Genomic DNA, 19,841 nt, shown 5'->3' with positions numbered 1-19,841 from the left:
CCCGTGGAGAAACAGATAACCTCTCTGTGTTTCAGTCATCATTTAACAAAGGAGGAGGCAATAGACCTTGGATAAGGCAGCAGGACATCCTTCTGCCCTTCCATAGGGACCTGGAACCCTGGAAATCTGCACGCGGGACTAAGCCACCCTCCCCACAACCCCCACTGGTAAACTGAGTTCCATAAGGGTAAAATTATGCTTTCTCCATACCTATTCTTCTCGAACAGTCCCTGGCACATATTTTAGGAGCTCTGTAAAAGTTTGTTGAAGGGAGGAATGAATGAAAGTAAGCTATCTCTTTCTGTTTTATTACCAGTGGAGACAGCTGACAGACTACCCCATATCCCTCCATTTCCTTTAGGTGACGCATTGGCAATCAGTGATATTGACCTGACCTCTCCAAAGCTGAGCGAAGGGCTTTGAGGAGCTGCGTCCTAGAGAAAGCCACCTTCCTGCACAAGGCTAAATGGAATAATCTATGTTTGGTATTAAAACCTCACTGCCTTGACGTCAGAGAAGGTCTGTGGGTTTGAGGGGACAGTAGAAACTCTGTTTCCATAGCACTATACAAATGACTGCCTGATGTTTTTGTTCCCACTTTTTTTTTCCTTTCTTGGCCTCCTTTCCAGGAAATGGACTGGAGGAGCTGGCAATTGATTAAAAATAGGTTTCGTGTGAGGAAAACAAATGCACACTCGGCAAAATTGAAGTCCCCACATCTCTCAGAATGCTTGTTGTTAGCTATATTTAGGCCTGGAGTTCAGGTCTCTTTGGCACTGACTGGAAAAAGCCTATGGACAAGGAAAAACTTTCCCCTCTATTGTAGGATCCTTGCCTCTTTAAATCTCGTGGCCCTAGTTTATATGACCCCATTGAGACTGTTTCCCGATGGAAAGTTCAGGAAGTCTTTTCCTAGTGGCTTTGCCTTTGGAAACTTAGCACTGCCGACAGGGCCTTGACTGATGCCTGGGGTTGGTCTCCGGGCATCAGGTAGGTGAAAACCATTTCCAGGCTTGAAGATCTTTAGGGACAATATCCCTGTGACCCCTCTTAGTTGCCTAGGCCAATATTTTATCTTACTAGTGAGGAAGGTGTTCTTCTTTTTGGTACTTTCCCAAAAATGTCACTCCTGTTTCATTAGGTCTTTACTCATGCCTGGTCCTGTGCTGGGGCCTGGGGATATAGATAAGATGAAGTCATGTTCCCTGCCTCTAGAGAACCCAGAGTTTAGCACTGCTCCTTATAAAATTCCTTTAGAGAATTTAAAGACCATCCTGGCCTACGTTGTTCTAAGAAAGTAAAAAAGTCAGTTATTATCAAGCTCAGATTGACAGGAAGATATACTGGGGCTCCACCTTCAGAAAAAAATTTCACCTAAGGACTCAGTTAAATGTAATTTAAAGTAGGGTTTAGTTTGTGCAAACTTTTTCCAGCAACACACCTAATTGCAAAGAGAAAGGTGTGTGCGCAAGGAATCACTCTGCAGCTCTCCCCGGGCTGGCCTCCCCTCTTTTCCATCTCAGGCCTGTGGTGCTGGCCAGATCCCAAACCCCGCCCCACCCCATCCCCCCCCACCCCAGCCAGGAAGTGGGAAAAGAGGGGGAGAGGACCAGAGGAGGGGGGAGAGTAGGGAGACAGTGAGAGAGAGGGAAGGAGGGGAGAGAAGGACAGCAGTAGGGAAAGGGAGGCAAGGGGAGGAAAAGGAAAGATAGCAAAATAACCCCAATTCCCGTGGGACCTATTTTACATTCCTTTGATCATTTTTGGAAGGATGAGCTCAGGAAGTACAATTATAGCCAGCCTTTCCATCACCGCTGCGAAGGAGGGAAGTCCTTTACAAGTGTTAGTTATTATTACAACATGAATAATTGAACCTCCCAGATAATCCCCAAACCTCATTTGAGTCTTTAAGTTTCTCTTCCTCCGCCTGCCAAACCTTTTAACGAAATGAGGCTGGTACAAGGGAAAGAGGTAAAGGGCTTGGGTGAGTCCCGCATGTCTCCTCCCTGCCTTTAGTCTGCCAGGTCTTGATTCTCAACCCAGAGTGACGGGCCCCCCCAATACCGAGAGGAGGGAGTGGGAGTGAGGAGGGGGCTGCATCTATCTGATCCTTCTGGATCTAGCTCCAGCCAGGCCCCCTCTGCCAAATCCCTTCCTCTCTTCCCTCTCCAGGCCTGCAGAGCCCCATATTCCACACTCTAGCATTCGGTGGCTTATGGGGTCTGGCGTTGAGTCCAAATTGCTTACAGGGTCAAGTCCAAAGTCATTCCCGTGGCCCGTGAGCTCTCTGTGGTCGCTTCCTACCCCCTGTCAAACAGGCCCCACCTCACAACTGCTGGGAATGCCCTCCCCACTTCTACCCCATTTTGGTTTGTTTCCTAACTCCCTACTCATCCTTTAAACTTCAGCGCCCACATCACCTCCTCCTTGACACTGTCCCCCAGCAACTCTGAGTTTAGTCATTTGGGTAACCAGTTCCCTAATGTGCCCACTAATCCCCACTCTACTTATCACACTCTGGCATATGTAATCAGTTGTCCATACATCCCCACTAGTCTGTGAGCTCCTCAGCGGTAGACACTGTATTCCTACCCCCTAAATATGTTTTGAAAGAAAGAATAAGTGATGTTTTTGCAATTAGAGGGCAGAGAGCCAGGGTAGTTGTGACAGGACTAGCACCGAGCCTGCTCCTGCCACAGGGCCTTTGCACTTGCTGTTCCTGCTGTTTGACATACTCTTTCCTCAGGTATCTACTTGGGTTGCCCTCTGCCTTCATTCAGGTCTCTGCACAAATGTCCCTTTCTCAAAGAGACCTTCCCTGGCTACTCTGTCTCACACAGCACACAGGTTCCTCACCTTGTCACTATCTATCTACCAACCCTGGCTCATTTTTTTCTCAGACCCCTGATCAACCCTTGACATATTATATATTCACGCACTATCGGCTGTCTTCCCTAGTAAAATATCAGCTTCATCAGGGTAAGGACTTTTATTCTGTTTGCTACTGAATCAGCAGGGTCTAGAACAGGGCCAGCCCCAGAGAAGGGGCTCAGTAACTATTTGTTGAGGGCTGTTGAACTTGGACTTAAGACAGAACTGGGTTTGAACCCCATCTCTACCATTTCGAGTTCTGTGTGACCTTGGGCTAGGTGTCTGCTTCCTCTGAGCCTCACTCCTCACTCTCCACATCTGTAAAATGGAGATGATCATCCTACATACATCAGAGATGAGGACTAAATGAGATCAAATATTCCAAAGCACTTTGCACGGCGTCTGGCACTGGGGAGGCAGGTAACGCTTATTAGCCGAAATCTGTTGACAGACCAACATCTTGCATTTCTCTGATCTGGACAGCAGTGTGCCCTTGCACTCTGTCCTCCCCCCCCCCCCCGCCTCCCTGCCCCTTATAGTCCCCACTGGGGTCAGACTGTCATTCCCGGAGCCTGGCCGCTCAGCACGTACTTGCCACAGTTGTAGAGGTCGCAGCAGAAGCAGGTGTTGCCCCGGATACGAGGCGTGCAGAATCCTCGGCTCAGGTGAGGGCAGTTCACCTGAGGGCACACACAACAGTGAGGGGGCGGGCTGGCGGGGATGAGGACATGACCCTCCAGGACTGGAAATATGAGTTAGTGACTGATGGAGACAGCAAGGACGGTATGGACAGCTGTCAGATGAACACCCCCGCTTGGGAGAGGGATGGGGCTGGGCCCTGGGCTGTCTGAACTTGTGCCTGAGAGGGGCCAGGGTCGATTCCAACCCCGGCCACAGCCCTCAGTGCCCCATCCCTAAGGTCAGAGATGCAGAGGAAGGAAGGATGGATGGAAGGACAGATGGAAGAACAAATGACAGTAGGAAACAGGACAGGTGGGGAAGGGGAGCCAGGGGATGGGGGCGGGGAGAAGGGGAGCACATGCAGGCTGAAGTACAATAGTACCTCTCTAGCTGCCTGGGTAAGGTTCCTCATAACCCTCGCGGAAGGAGAATTTTTGGTTGAGGAACTTATGACCTTATATAGGAAAAATAGGATTAGGGGGAGCAGGGTTACAAGCAAACCTATGGAAGTCATTATTAATATTTTCACAGTCACCAAGTTAACATAAGAAAACGATCAGCATGAAATCGAGAGAACATCAATGACATTTTTACATACCTCGAGTTTGCAAACAATTTACAAGATCAGTTTTTCCATTTACCATCTTTCAAGAACTTTTCCAGACTCCCTTCCCCATATGGATGCAATGAAGTGCTTATAAGCGGACGCTTTTTTTTTTTTTTTATATCTGGTCCTTCATGTAAATGCTCACTGCCTTTTTGATAAGCTGTCAGCACACGCGCCTTTCTACTCCTCCCTTCGAACCCGAGGATAGTTAGAAAAAACGGTGAATTTGCAATGGGGGGAAGGTGGGGGGGGGGAGCAGGTGAAAGGCAGGGACATAATAGATGTATTTGCCCTGGTGCCTTGGGAGGAGGGCACCATTCCTTGGGCACCACTCAGACAGTACTTTATGTCGAATGGCAGTTTCATGTTTGAGGGCTCTCTGGGTTGGGGGGCCATTATTATGTGTTCTCTGAGCAGGCAGTGGGTTGGGTCACTTTCTGAAAATGACCCAGAGCTGAGCTTCCCCTCACTGCCCACTGCCTCTGGTTCTGTGTGAGGCATGGAAGAAGGGAGAAGTTGCCATGCAAAGTGACCCAGACTTCTCAATGGCCCTCATTTGGCTTCCTGACTTGTCTTGTGCGTGGGACTCAGGCTCTGCCTCCCTAGTCCAGACCCCGGGCTCTGGTGCGGCTCCTGCTTTTCTTCCCGCTGGTCACCTAATCCAAGCAACAAAACCATCATCTGCAGAGCCGGGGCGGGGGGGCCTGCCTTGGGGCCTGAGCTCAGCTGTCCCTCTTGGGATGGAAGCCACACACTGAGAAGCTGCCTGCTGGGGTCACGGGGGCAGCCTGTGGCCACAGAACAAAGTAAATCTGATTAGGTCTCAGGAGGCTCCAACCTATGACCGTGGCCTCATTAGCACTTGTGCTCTGACCCACTGAGCAAATCAACTACAGACACCTAGTGGCAAGCCTTAGGCCTGTGAAAAGGAGTAAAAGAAAGGGGGTTTCCGGCAGAACGGAAGACCCTCCCAAACGGTAAGGCACGCAGCCTCATTCAGGCTCACCTCCTCAGCCTCCTTCTGGGATGTCTTGGGGACATAATGGCACCGGTTAGCGTAGAGTGGTTTCAGATCCTGGAAAGGGAAACAGCAAACCAAAGAGTTTGGGTTTTGGAAAACAAAGCAGCAAGTGCTCTGACTGGTAATAAAACTTCTAAAAATGCGCACACACGCACACGCACACAAGCAGGCAGCGGGTCGGGTTAGTTTCTGAGAGCGGCTCATCTATGGAGTCCAAGAATCTGAGGATTAGAGACAAATGTTCTCGTAACTGCTTTCCACCGGGCCACTTGGTTAATGAGAAGTTAGGAAATTGACTGAGAAATCAGTTCCTTGAAATTTTCTCTCTGGTTTTCTTTTATTTCTAGTCTCCATCTTCCTGCCCAGAGTCCCCAGGGAACAAGATGCAGGACTCTTACAATATGGTATTCCCGAAAGGAGGGAGCCCGGCTCCCAAGATGAGGTCTCATTATCACCTGAGCTCAGGAAGCAAGCCCCAGGGGGCTGAGCAGCTGCTGAGACTGCTGTAGATTCTAACTCAGCTGAACTACGAGCCATTTTCACTCAACTACACAGATTAGATGAAGACCGTGACCTCTGAAAATACCGCGAAAGCCCAGAAGACTGACATGGGGCTCAAGGACAGTTGACTTACCCTCCTGGCTTGGCCAGCTTCCTGGTGAGGGAGCTCTCTGGCATGGGGGTTGGGGTAGATCAGACAGACACGATCCAGCGCTGCCTGGGAACTTGCAGGCAGGGGATGCTGTTCACTTTTGGGGTGATGCTAAACATCCCCCAAGGGGTAGGGGGTTTTGGCCAAAAGCAGGCTAGGATAGGACAAGCAGTTTCTGCAAACCCGCAGAGTTTGGCCAAAGCACCCTCCCTCCTGCCCCACTTTTCTCACCAATTTCAATAACCCTGGCGGTTGCTTTTCCCCACACATGATTTGCCATCTCCTGTTCCTGGTACCCCAGGGCCTCCAGCCTCCCAGCCTCCCAGCCTGCAGCCCCACCGAGGACCCAGGACTTTCCATCAGCGGCTTCTACGTGAAACCTCCTGTCTGTCCAACGTTGGCTTAGGCTGGAGTCAGGCTGGAAAGGAATGAAGGTTCTTGTGCTCATACACAGCAAGGTTGATTTTCCGTGCTTGGGAAATAGCAGAGGCCCCTATTATCTTGGGGAAGGGGAGGCTTGATGTGCTGGTCACAGTCCTCCTGACCTTCCGGTTCTGCAGAAAGTGTTCAGCCACCAACTAAATGAAGACAGACACATTCACACGTGATGGGTGCCCACATGCCGCACTGAGACCCCCATCGGGAGGTAGGAAAAAGTCACTCAACTCAGGCTCGGCAACCTTTTCAATCTGAAGGGCTACCAATCCCGGAGTGAAGAGACGGAAATGAAAATTGCTTCATGAGCAATAGTGAGTGGCTAGTCTGTGCCAGGCCCCCTCAGGGCAGTTCCCACCCATCGTTTCGTATGGCACTCAGACGAAGTCTGAAAGGGAGGTTACTGTGACACAAGAAGGTAAAGTAACTTTCCCAGCTGGCTAATGGCCGTGTTATCGGGAGGGGAAGGGAAGGAAAATAGGGAACGAGAGAGAGAAGGAACAAGACACATTTAGAGGGGTGTGTAAGAAGGGTAGGTCTTGAGAGCAAATGCACACGCCCCGCCCCCCAAGCCAAAGAACAGGGCAAGATGGCGCTGAAGGACTCCAACAACTGAAAAAGCCGGCTTAGGGGCGCCTTGGCCATCACAGCAGCTACAGCATGCAACTCTTGAACTCGGGTTGTAAGTTCGAGCCCTATGTTGGATGTAGAGATTACTTTAAAATAAAATCTTTAAAAAAATACATTATTAATTAAAAAAAAAAAGAAAAAGAAAAGGCTGGCTTTAGCCCACCCAAGTGGTGCTAGGGTCCAAAAGTGCCTTTCATTAAACTGGCCAATAGGTATCGCCATCTGTCAATCAAAGCCTTCTTCCTCAAAACTCCCTGGCAGATATCACAGGACAGATACAGCATAAGCAGGAAGGTTCATCCAGCCTTACCCCAAATCTCTGAGTCCAAAGGCCTACTGCAGGCCACTAACTCTAGGAAGTACTGAGGGCCTGGAGTCTGAGACAGGTAGGCGGTCATTAGAGGAAACTTTAAGTAAATATAACTGGAATTTTCCCCATTGCCTCTGATGGAGGCCAGTGATCAAAAAAACATGAGGAGGATCAAGGAAATGCAAGTCAAAACCACTATGAGGTACCACGTCCTTTCCACCAGGATGGCTAGAATTAAACAGTCAGATAGTAAGAGTTGGCAAGGATGAGCAGAAATTGGAACTCTCATACTTACGCTTCTGGCAGGAATGCAAAATGGTGCGGCTATTTTGGAAAACTGTCTGGTAGGTCCTCAAAAGGGTAAACATAGTTACCCTATGACCCAGCAATTCCACTCCCAGGCATGTACCCAAGGAAAATGAAAACATGAGACCACACAGTACCTGAATGCTTACAGCAGCATTATTGGTAAAAGCCACAAGTCAGAAACAACCTAAATGTCCACCAGTGAATGGACAAACCAAGTGTGGTATATCCATACAGTAGAATATTACCAGGACATAAAAAGAAATGAAGCACATGGCACAGTGCGATGAGCCCCCAGAATATCACACTCCGTGAAAAGAAGTCAGGTCGCAAAAGACCATAATATATAGGATTCCATTAATATGAAAGGCTAATTAATGTAGGGGAATCTATAGAGAAGAAACAGTAGCCTAGTGGTTGCCTAGGGCTGAGGGGAATGGGGCATAGGGAGGTGAGAGCCCAGACTATGGGGTGTGGAAAACCTTCTAAAATTGATGTGGTGATGGTTTGCTTGTAACAGTGAAGATACTGAAACCTGTTGAATTGTACACTTTAAACGGGCAAATTATATGGGATGTGAACTATATCTTAATAAAGCTGTTTATTTGTTTTTTTTTAAGATTTTATTTATTTGACAGGGAGATAGCACAAGCAGGAAGAGCAGCAGGCAGAGGGAGAAGGAGAAGCAGACTCTCCGCTGAGTGGGGCTCCATCCCAGGACCCTGGGATCATGACCTGAGCTGAAGGCAGATGCTTATCTGCCTGAGCCACCCAGGCGACCCAATAAAGCTGTTTAAAAAAATACACATCAGGAGTGGGAGGAGGAGGGAAAAGGAGGAAGCCATTTTAGCACATGATGCCGTCAAAATCTACTGCAGGCTTCTTGGCCACTAGGCCTCTGTTACCATGGAGACTGCCTCGGAGTGAATACTCCTTGTCAAATGGGGATAATAATGTCTGCCCTACATATCTCACAGGATTGCTGTGGGTCTCAAATGAGATAATAGATGGGAAGGCACACTGAAAAGCTAAATGCGCTCCACAAAAACAAGGCATTATTGTTATGAAAATGGCTCCTGTTGAATGCAACATAGCACCCACGCTGGGATTGGGCTGTAACCTCACTACTACACAAACAGGTGTGTACTCAGAGGGTAAGATGCAGAAATGCTAAGACTTGTTACATGAAGGTGGTAGGCTTGTGGATGTCACAAGTTCCCCATGTGTCATTTTTCTTTCTAAGAAGAAAAAGACGAAGAAGATGGCTGCCCTCAGCTAAGATCAGAAGGATTGGGTCTGATATCAGGGCCTACATTTAAATTCTTGACCCCGAAAAGAAAATTGGGCCAAGAGCCTCTCTCTCCCACCCCTGACTCTGCCCCCTGCCCAGAAATGACCTCCTGAGTCACCAGTTCAGAAACTCTTTGTGGGGCAGCACTGACCGCATGAGTTCCTCTAATCTTGGCCAACGACGGACTGACTCTTACGCCTGAGAGGAGGGTCCAAGAGCAAGTTGGAATTGAAACAACAGCATCACAGATCACCCTTCCCCAGATCCAACCATACTCAGGTCACTGCCTCAGGACGACCGGCACTATTTGCCAATATCATTAATCCAGAGAAGCTTCGGGTAATACAGGTTTGCTCTAAATTGGCTGTTTCAGAAAACAAAACATTTCCAACTAGCTCACGAGATGTTTTCATTTTCTAAACAGGAGTATCTGTGTCTGTCGTGGGGACCCAGTAGTTGCCGTGGCTTGCGTTTGATTTTGGTTTGTGAGCGATCAGGGCTACGCTATGACTGCCCTGGGACGTAGGCACTTTTGCTTTTGTGGGCCCCTCTCTCCATTAAAAGATAGTGAAAATTATATTCTCTTTAATTATATCTAATGACTGCTTTGGTATAAAGACAAATATATTTATATGTGAAAACTTCTCCTTGACCTAAAAACTCATCCCTTTTCTACTGATTTGGAAAGAAATGATAATATTTTTATGAAACCCTGGAAGTACCATGGGTCACAAGCACTGTGCCCATTGTGCCTAATGGAGAAGTCAGCCCTGGCAGAATAGTCTGGAATAGTGTGGAATGGCAAGTACGAAAAGAGGGGCAAGGGTTCCTGTGGAGAGCCACATGGGAATGCCCTGAACCCCAGGCTTCCTCAGAGAAGAGCCCAAGTTTGGGTTTTAGGAGTCAAATGGCCTTTCTCAAGGCACAGCTTTGAGGATTTGGCCCCTCAACTCCAGAACTGGGCTCTGAGTGGAAGCTTCTAGCCCTAGGGTTTACTCTGGACCCCAGTCACATCACTAAACACCAACCCCTGTTATAGGGACAGCAAGGTTCAGCAATCTGTGAAGAGGTGACTCTGTGCTCAGGGTCTGCTCCTGCTGCTACTGAAACCTCCAAGGCTCTCAGAACTCATACATCTTCCCGCTTCTCCCTACCTCTTCGCCCCCAGCGTCCCTTCCAAGCCATTCCCCGGCCCCAGTGCCCTTGCCTCTGCCTTTCCAAATCACACCTTCATGTCAAAGGCGATTCAGGGAAGCCTGTCCTGGCTACTGGAGTCCAAGAGAAATAGCTGTGGCACTTAGAGTTCATACCCCAAGCTTCGCCCCGGTTCTCTAGATGACTGGGGGTTGAGCGGCGTCCTCAGCTTGACGCTCGGCGACTTGAGACAGGGATCCCATTTTCCCCCTCCTCTGGACCCAGCCCAGCCCTTAGCACACACACCCGGCACACGCTCAGTGAAGTCTTGCTCTATGGCACACTTCCTCTGACCTAGGGCTGAAAGTACTCACAATGTGTCTGGCAGCGAAGACCCCGTCGACGATGGCACAACAAAAGGCCGCAATCACACCAAAGCTGATAAAGACGATAGAAGCCACCAGCTGCGGGGGGGGGGGGGGGACACGACACAACACAGGTGTCTGTTAGCCTTCCACTCTTGCCGCTCCCCGATACTACAGGACCCCCAAGAGAAAGCCAGCCAAAGGTGAACTATGGCCGGTCGCCCCATGGGGGTGCTTTTTTTCAATCACTCAGGATGAGTGGGAGCCAGGGGAGGCTGGGTTAGGGGCCGCTGAAGGCATTTTTTACATTTTCGGGGCAAGTTAAGAAATCCACTCTGTGAGTCTGTGAGCATACTGTCTGCGGAGGAACATTCTCTCCCTGTGGAGGAATTTGATTGTGTGTCCCTCCCTCCTCAGACTCAGAACGATGTTGCACCTTTGACGTTGCGTAGCCCAAACCCCTGTTTTATTTACTGTGGGGTTGGAGGCTCAAAGAGCGGAAGTGGTGCGCCCAGGGTCCCCATCCAGTCTACAGAAGAGCCCGGTGCCCACCAACTCCCGGGCCAGCGTTCCTCTCAACCCCTCACTGTGGGCCGCGATGGAGATGGCGATGATTCTGAGTTCCCACACAACCCCACCTGGCCTTCTGCGTGGTTGAGGAAGGCACATTCAACTTATTAAGATTTAAATATCGAAGACATCTCCCAAGAATGGAAGTCTCTGGAACCGATCAACTCTGTGTAGTACTTATGAAAATTTTTAAGAAAAAGGTCTGCTTGCACCAAACTGCCCTATACTCTGATCATGTTAGATAACAAATTTCCCTAATAATCTGTCTTCTGATACAAGGGAGATAGCACAAGCTGATGTGGGGGAAGGTGCTTCCAGGGCCGGGGGGTGGGGGCTGGGGGGGTGGGGATAGGTGTCACCATCACCCACCATCTGCCCAGGGTTGATCCTCAGAAGGACACAGAATCAGTCCTTTTCTTCCTCGAGGTGTTTGTTGGGGGAAAAGGGGAAAAGAGCACAGCATTAAACTGCTCTCCAGGGAAAAATCAAATCAAAGTCAAGACTACCCTAAGGTTCTCCTTCTCAGCAGGCTGGGAGGAAATACTTCTCTCCTTCAGGATTATTCAGAAGCCTCTGCCCATCAATCTCACTTCACAGCGCTACAGAGAATTAGTAAATAATGGATGAACGCTGTCGTGAAATTGGCATTATTAGCTATGCGATGATCAGCCCTGCAATTAAAACTCCCCCGTTATTTTGAATAATGTAAGCCCAGAGAGCAAACAGGACTGGCGGGAGAGGCGGGGAGTCGAGGTGAAATGGAAGAAGAGAACGCGGAGCGCTCCCCTGAGGGAATTCCCCGCATTGCTGGGGGAGAACAGACGGTTGGAGTTCTCTGTCCCTGGAGCTATTAAGTTATCTGATTAAACTTGCCGTTAAATAGACCCCATTATCAAAGTCTAGATGCCACAGAGGCTTGTGCTGGGGGAGCCTAATCAGTGCACCTAATCAGCCTAATTAGTGTCCACCTAATCAGTGGACAGCCTGACCACTGTCCAGGCATCCTGATTTACAAGAGTCTAAAACTGTAATATGCTTGTAATTCGGTCGGTGCCAGGAAATCCAGCAGCTTGCCCTTGTGGGCCCCCATTAGGACATAGAACTTTCTAAGTTTTGCCTCCTGTTATCTGCTCATTCTTCCTTCGAACCTTACAACACACTTAACTTCGAGCTCTGGGTAATGGGAATACGTTCGGTTGGCTCGCTGTTTTGTCTTCAGCGGGCCCATTTGTTCTAACTGAAGTCTCCTAGAGGGTGATATCCTAAAAGGCAGGACTCCTCTGCAAAAACGTCCCACAAATTTATGCATCAGAGAGGGAGGAGGAAAGCAAAGGGCAAGATCCAGAATATTCTATCCCTTTCACTTAAGGAGACTAACCAGGGCACTGAGGGAGTGTCGGGCAAGACAGGAACAAGTCCCATACCACAGGGTCACTTTAGAGTAAGTTCCTTGGTGGCTGAGGGGAAAAGGCAAAGGGGCATTTTCTTCTGTGGCCCGACCTGGGAAACCTTAAGAAGCATGTTAGTTACCCATATGAATATTGAGCTTTTCCAGATGAAGAGTACGATTCCATAGCGATGAAAACTTACCATCTGCCGTTTGTTCTCAACAAGGTTTGATCCAATGATTCCAAGGAATGATCCAAAGCCGAGCTGCAAGGCAACATGGCAAACATATGGGAAGGTGATCAGCCTGCCCACGCAATGGATGGGATTCAGGGCAACGAACAAGGTCTGATACGACACATGCAGCTGTTACACAGATACGACGTGTTCAATAAAAGTATTTCTCCCACCATTTGTCCATCTTTCCTTGTAGAAACGAATCAGACCTAAGAAGAAACTCATGTGCCCAAAAACTCAAAGCAAAGGTCAACCAGAGCTTTTCAGAGTCTGCCTATTTCAATGTCAATATCTATTACCTAGCGCATGACTGTAAGACTCAGTAAGAGACATATAATGGTGAAAAGCACACGTTATAGTCTGATCTTTATCTTTTTTTTTTTTTTTTTGGAAAGGAGATCATCTACTCTGATACATGGATTACAAAGTAAAGATTTGAAATAGCAATTTTTGATGCATCCGGCCCACTAATCAAACCTAGGAAGTGCTTTAGAAATCAGCAAGCACCTTAACCTAGACTTAAAAAAAAACCCTATTTTTTGAAAGCCTGTATTTGTGGCTGACCCACTGCAATTTATGTTAGCACTTACTCACCTCTTCTTCCATCTCTGCTTCATTTATGGACAGAAAGCATTCATTAGAGGGTGAACAGAAATGGCCGTGTAAAGCCCTAAAAAAACAATCTCCCTAAGTGGCTGGAATGATGGCTCACTGTAGCAGGTCCCACTTTCCTCTCCCTTCTGCCATTAGTGGACTGAGTCAGCCAGGCTCAGCTGCACACGATCCCTAACCGATGGCTGTCGGTAGCGATAAAAATGGAATAAGTAAAAAGTGGTGAGCACGGACCAATAAATCTTAACACAAGCTCGGTGATGTAGTTACAGGTCTCTTTAGCCTCCCTGATGGGCCAGGTTTCCATCTACAGCTTTACTGTGGCTCACAGGGTCATCTATTTCCATCTGAGGCCCCCCACGCCTTACAGCTGAACTTGGAAATCTAATGGACCGAGGGCAGGGCAGAAATGGGGTGGAGCTCGTGAGGGCACTGAGTGCTGGTCTCAGAAACCCAAGAATGAAAGGGAATGAACGGAAGGGATGAATACAAATTTCCAAGGACTCATTTGGCCACTCAGCCAGCAACACTTCTTGGGAAATAGACGCCGATGTGCACGAGGGTATATCCCATACCCCCCAAGACTCTACTGAGAACATCCACACTCAACAGTTAAACTCCGCCCACCTCGCCGCCGGCTCTTATTTTAAATGTAATTTAAATGTCTTGTCGTAAAGTATACTGATTAAAACCTGGTTCTCACACCAGCCTGGGTTCCTACCCCAGCTCTTCCATGTTTGTCTGTGGGATTTTGAACAGACGGATTAGCCTCCTTTGGCCTCAGTTTCCTGATCTGGGAAATGGGGACTCTAGCAGGGGCTACCTCATTGGACTTGTGCAAGCATGAACCGGGAAGATACATTCCAAGAACTTAGCACAGTGCTTGGCACACAGTAAGTACTCAGTACATATTGCTCCCGTGGTTTTTACTATTTTTGAAGACATTTACCTTTTGAGCAGCTCTAACCTAATTTGAGCTGGAAAATCCTATCATTATTTGCTCGATTTCATAAGAGAGCTTCATGTTTGCTCTTTCCCCTGCCTGCAGTATATTCCACAGCTTTTATTTTTCAGGAAGAATTCTGTGACTAGTCTGTGCTTGTGGCATTCTGGACCACTTGGGGAGATGGAGAGGAGGTCGGAGGCAGCTTCTCACATGGAACGTAAGTCTGACTAGTTTATCAGTATCCGCAGCTGTTTGGCTTAATGTCTCCTGAACCCCAACAGCAGGCTTGGCCTTCAGACGGGAAGCAAAAACGCTCGACATTCCAGGTGCTCTCAAATAACTCCCTGATGGTAGTGGCCAGAAGAGGTGGGCTGAAGCCTCCTGGAATTGACTGGAAAGACAAGGCACCCGGGACTTGAAGTCTCAGGTCAGCCAGTGACTTTATCCAGTTCCTTCCCTTTCTCTCTGTTCCACTTGAATCTACTCTGATTCATTCGGTTTTTTAATATTCACTAAATACTTGTGTCAGAGAATAAGACATGACCTCTGCCCCCCAGCAGTTTGTAGTCCAGTGAAGGAGAGACAGACCTTGGGTTAAGGACCACAAGAAAGGGATAAAATAGTGCTATAGGAGAAGATGATCATTCATTTTGTATTACATCCCTGGCCCCACTATCTATGAACTGTGTGACCTTGGACTAGTCCTACCCACTTTGCGTGTCAGTTTCCCCACCTATACAATGGGAGTCACAACTAACTACCACACGGGGCTGCCGGGAGGATGAAAGGAGATAAAATATGTAGTGTGACTTCTACTGGGTATTTACCCCCACAAAGACAAAAATACTAATTCAAAAAGATCTATGCACCCCTACATTTATTGCAGCATGATTCAGAATAGCCAAGATATAGAAGCAACCTAGGTGTCCACTGATAGACAAATAAATAAGGAAGACGAGGTGTATATACATGCAGGGGAATATTGCTCAGCCATGAAAGGATGAGCTCTTGCCATTTGTGGCAACATGGAAGGACCTAGAGGGTACGATGCTAAGTGAAATAAATCAGACTGAGAAAGACAAATACCATATGATTTCACTTATATGTGAAATCTGAAAAAAACTAAACAAATGAGTGAACAAGCAAACAAAAAGTAGCATCAGACCTATAAATACAGAGCCCAAATGGATGGTTGCCAGAGGGGAAGGCGGCGAGCGAAGGGCAGTGGGAAATACAGGTTTCCAGTTATGGAATGAATAAGTCATGGGAATGAAAAGCACAGAGTGGGGAATATAGACAATGGTATTGTCCTAGCATTGTATGGGGACAGATGGGAGTGACACTCGTAGTGAGCGGAATATAATGCACAGAGAAGTCGAATCACTATGTTGTACACCTGAAATTAGTTTAATATTGTGTGTCAACTATACCCAAATTTAAAAAAATTTTTTTAATTAAGTGTGTGTGTGTTGGGGGGTACCTGGGTGGCTCAGTCAGTTAAGCGTCTGCCTTTGGCTCAGGTCATGATCAGGGGGTCCTGGGATCAAGCCCCACATTGGGCTCCCTGTTCAGTGGAGAGTCTCCTTCTCCCTCTCCTTCCTGCTCCTGCTCTCTCTTGCTATCTCTGTCTCTCTTTCTCTTTATTTAAAAAAAAAAATAAAGTATGTGGTGTGAGTCGCATAAGGTAAGATGCTAAATAAATGGCAGTTCTAAGATTTCACAAAGGAGGAGGCATTTTAAATGGGGTCAAAGATAGGTAGAGTTCACCAGGCAGGGAACTACAACATCTGTTGAGTCATGGCTGGAAGAACTCACTCACCTGGATGGCAGGTTGATGAACTCACCAGCGTTGCTAAAACTACCGTACATTTGAAAAGCATCGAATTTAAAGAAGCATGTGTCCTCCATTTTGGTCACAGTAACGCTATGGAAGTTTACCGGAGCTGATGCCATTCCCATTTGATAGACAGGAAAATGGCGGCCGAGAGAACTGTGTGGACTTATCCCCGCTTACAGCAAGTTAATGACAGGGCCAGGACTAGTCCACAGGTCCCCTGACCAACAGCTGGTGTTCTTTCAGCCACACTGTGCTGCATTTGTGGTGCGTTAGTAGAATAGCGCCCTTCGTCACTGCCCCTCCCTCTCCAGGAAAGAAGTTCCCTGCAAGGAGGGAGTGAAAAGTCCTATTTGAGGAAGAGCCGAGGGGTTGAAAATTAAAAAGGACAAATCAACAGGACTTCCAGAAAGTGGGCAGTTGCTTCTAGTCAACTGTTCACTCTCCTGAGGCCTCAGAAAGGAAAGCTCTGTGGTCACCCCTTAAGAACTGCATGGAATCATGGGAAATGCAGACCTTTGGACCTCCATCTTGATTCCGCATTACCTGAATAAATAACCAATTTGCTTTGTTTTGGCTGCCCTCCATTCGTTGAAGAAAAAGTCAAACCATTAGAAATCAAAGTCAGATTTAAGGGCTCTTTTTGGACTGGGCCCTGTGACTTAGGCTGATTCCCAGTCATTGCGGCAGACACCCAGCTCTGACGCTCAGAAGGATTAGTCATTCAATACATGTTAATTGGACATCTACTGTGCAGCCCGGCACTGTGCTAGATCTGTGATTTGGAGGCCAGAAGTTGGGGTGGTGGGTTATGATACCATGATCAAAGAGACTCAACCTCAAGAAGCTGTAATTAAGTAAACTGGTCCACAATTTCTTCCCATAATCCTGAAATCCAAAAAGCTGTTAAAACCAAAAGGTTATTTTGTTTTGTTTTTTGGTAACTAACTTGGTGGCAAAACCTTGGACTGATGTGAGATTATTTTATAATCTTTATCTACTTAGTATAAAAATTCACAGTTTATTAGAGAAATATGAAGGAGCTGCTTATGGGGGGGGGGTTCTTAAGACCTCACCGGGATGTTAGATAACATAATATATGCACTGTATTATCTTTCTAAAATTAAAAAAAAAGAAGTCTACATTTTCAAACACATTGGGCCCAAGGATTCAGATAAGGGATGGTGGACCTGAATAAATAAAGCCAAAGAATATGGTGCAACAGATGCCATAAAGGGGGATGATGTAGGTATTTTCTGGAACCATGAGTAGGAGAACTCTATGGTAGGGAGTTCAAAGATGGTAGACACCACTGTGGAGCCCTGGGGTTGAAAAAACATCCCAGCCATGTCTTGAAGTTGGGATAGAACAGAACGTCTGGATCAATAGAGAGAGAGAGAGCCGAGGGAGAATATTCCAGACCAGGGCGAACAATGAAAACCACAGCAACAAGGCAGAAAAACCCAAGTTGTGTTCAGGGCCAGGAACTGACAATTTTGGCAAAAGAAGGGGAATGGGAGAGCAGGCCAAGGGCACCTTCAGTGAACCCTGAATGACAATGGTAAGGAGGCAACAGGGAGCCAATGACAGAACTTGCTGGCATTAGACATCTGATTGAGCAAATCCAGATTCGAGTCTCATCTTTGAAATGGACTTCTAAGGTAGGAACTTTATTTTAGAATGATTTTATATTTTAGAAATATTTTCAACAAGAGGTGGACAAAATTTCTGCGCAGTCCACAACAAACCACAAAATCCCCCTATCCAGAGCTCTGTACGTTTCCTTAGCAGTCAATTCTTTTAATCTACACTTTGTTGGATTTAGCAAGGGTCCTCACATGTGAAGCTGAAGCCACACTTGCCGAAAGAAAGTTTCTGGGCTTTTGCCTCAAATGATGCCTGTTGTCTCAGTCTCCTACTCTCCCATGGTAACTCTGATAGAATTTTTCAATTCACACACACACACACACACACACACACACACCTTGGAAACGGGGCTGAAACTCTTATTATTTTTTATTTTATTTTTTCCTGAAAGGAACCCCAGGCTGGTATGGGCCTTAACAGTACGTACAACAGCTGGAGAGAGGGTACAAGAATGAAAGGATTTCCACGCTAATCAGGTGGCCAACCCCATCTTGTGGGTTGCTGGGGAAACACATTTCAAGGCCTCATTCTCCTGGATCTAAGGTTAAAGCGTTACAGAGAAGGAGCAGGCTCTCTCCCTCTGGCCCTTTTCAGCTTTATACAACAACAACCGAGCCCCCTGTTTTTTTAGGCCTCCGCTGCAGAAAGCTCACGGAAGACTCTGCAGGAATGGAATACGTCTCGAACATTCGAGGACAGTAAAAACCATAAGCCAGTTTGTCTTTATCGGTTTTCGTTTTTTAAAAAATCGCAAAGTTCAGCTTGTACAGATCAGCACGTCTTTAAAGATGCATGTGTGTACGTATGTCTTAGGATGATGGTACCACATTCTAGCTCAGAGAGTGGCTTAGGCTCGATTATAACTCACCTCACTGTACAAAGGCATCTTGCTTGGCAAAATACATAAGCCCTAGAAAAGTTTCACCTGAGTTTAAGCTGTGCAAATATAATTACATTTTAAAATGCCTGAGATCTCAATATTTAAATGGGTTGTATGTGAGGTAACTCTTCTTTTAATCTAATAACAGCTCCCTGATTTGTCTGTTTCAAAAATTTAAAATTCTTGCGTACTGTTAACACATTTAACCAGCAAATTAATTGGAGAGAGCAGAAAGGAAGTTTAGGATGATTCTGTGGTGGGTTTTTTGTTTTTTGTTTTTTTTTAGTTAACCCCAAAACAGCAGAGTTCCAAGTAGCCTGATATTTTTCACATTTCTATACAAGAATCATTTATATTCCAAGTGACCAATCTTAAAATGCTCTACTACGTTCATTCGGGTTTTATGGCCGAGCATATTTTAGTTCTTAGGTTTTAGTTCTCCCGGTTGTTGCTGGTTGACTCGAATTAGGTTCTCCTGGGGCTATTTATTAAAATGCAGACTCAATGTGTATTACTTTCTCAATCAAAAGTTAGCTCATCAAAAGGAAATTCAGGTTCCCCGCCCCTACCTGAACCTGCTGGATCAGATTCTCTGTGGGGCAGGGAGCTGAGGTCTCCATTTTCCCCAGCTTCCCCTGCTCATTCTTATACACACCAAGGTGGGGAAACCATTGGCTTAGAGTTTATATAGTACCTACCTCTCTGATAACCAAAAGATTCGATTAGTGAGAGCACTCCATTTCCAGATAAATCTTCATTTCTCAGGCCTGGGTCGTTACTGTATTTGTTACCACGGGATCTGACCTCAAATGCATTTTTCCGTTTTTCAATCTGCAATCTTCCCCATTCATTTTCGATAATTAAAACCCATTTTAAAAGAAACAATCTACAGGAACTCCGAGAGCACCTTTTTTAAAGGTTAAACTGTGGGGGCACACTGTCCTTTAGGGATGGTTCTCCTCTTAACATTTCTATGTTAGCTTTTAGTGAAACACACACACACACACACACACACACACACACACACCACTGCTTCAACTTCCTGGCTAGCTGAACATCAGGTACCCGAATAACAACAATCACAACAATCACTTGTCCTCCTTCCTTTGTTAATGTACTCTAACCTAGCCACCCACGGGCCCATATGCTACAAAGAAGGTTCACAGTCACCATTCTAGAGTAGGAGTTCCTACTCTTAAACGACACAGAAAGCACCTTTTCCTCACCCATGGAGAGTCTGAATCCTGGCCTGAGCATTTGCTCCTCCATCAGAAATATTCTACAAAGCGCAGCTACCTGAGGCACACAGTCATATAGACCCTATATAAATTGCCTTTCCAAGCCACCAAAGTGCAATCTTACCTCCCCTTTCCTCCTCACCGCCCACCCCCCTGCTTGTGTTTAAAAATAAAACCCAATTCTGCTG

The 19,841-nt window shown here is 46.9% G+C and overlaps 1 protein-coding gene across 2 annotated transcripts in view; it reads right to left on the bottom strand.

The window, feature by feature from the left end:
- Window positions 1-19,841, bottom strand: part of TMEM255A (transmembrane protein 255A) — a 49,186-nt gene that overhangs the window by 20,207 nt on the left and 9,138 nt on the right. The window contains exons 3-7 of one of the 2 annotated variants that reach the window (XM_047716723.1): window positions 12,464-12,526; window positions 10,313-10,402; window positions 5,166-5,234; window positions 3,935-4,006; window positions 3,463-3,551 (exon numbers count right to left, since the gene is read on the bottom strand). In XM_047716723.1, coding sequence (XP_047572679.1) covers window positions 3,463-3,551; window positions 3,935-4,006; window positions 5,166-5,234; window positions 10,313-10,402; window positions 12,464-12,526 — 383 coding nt within the window. The remainder of the gene's footprint in view (window positions 1-3,462; window positions 3,552-3,934; window positions 4,007-5,165; window positions 5,235-10,312; window positions 10,403-12,463; window positions 12,527-19,841) is intronic. The other variant, XM_047716724.1, reaches the window with a different exon arrangement.

This window comes from Lutra lutra, chromosome X, assembly GCF_902655055.1.
Source record: "Lutra lutra chromosome X, mLutLut1.2, whole genome shotgun sequence".
NCBI classification, from domain to species: Eukaryota; Metazoa; Chordata; class Mammalia; order Carnivora; family Mustelidae; genus Lutra; species Lutra lutra.
Note: the sequence above shows the minus strand (reverse complement) of the source record. Positions and strands in the feature narration are given on the sequence as shown.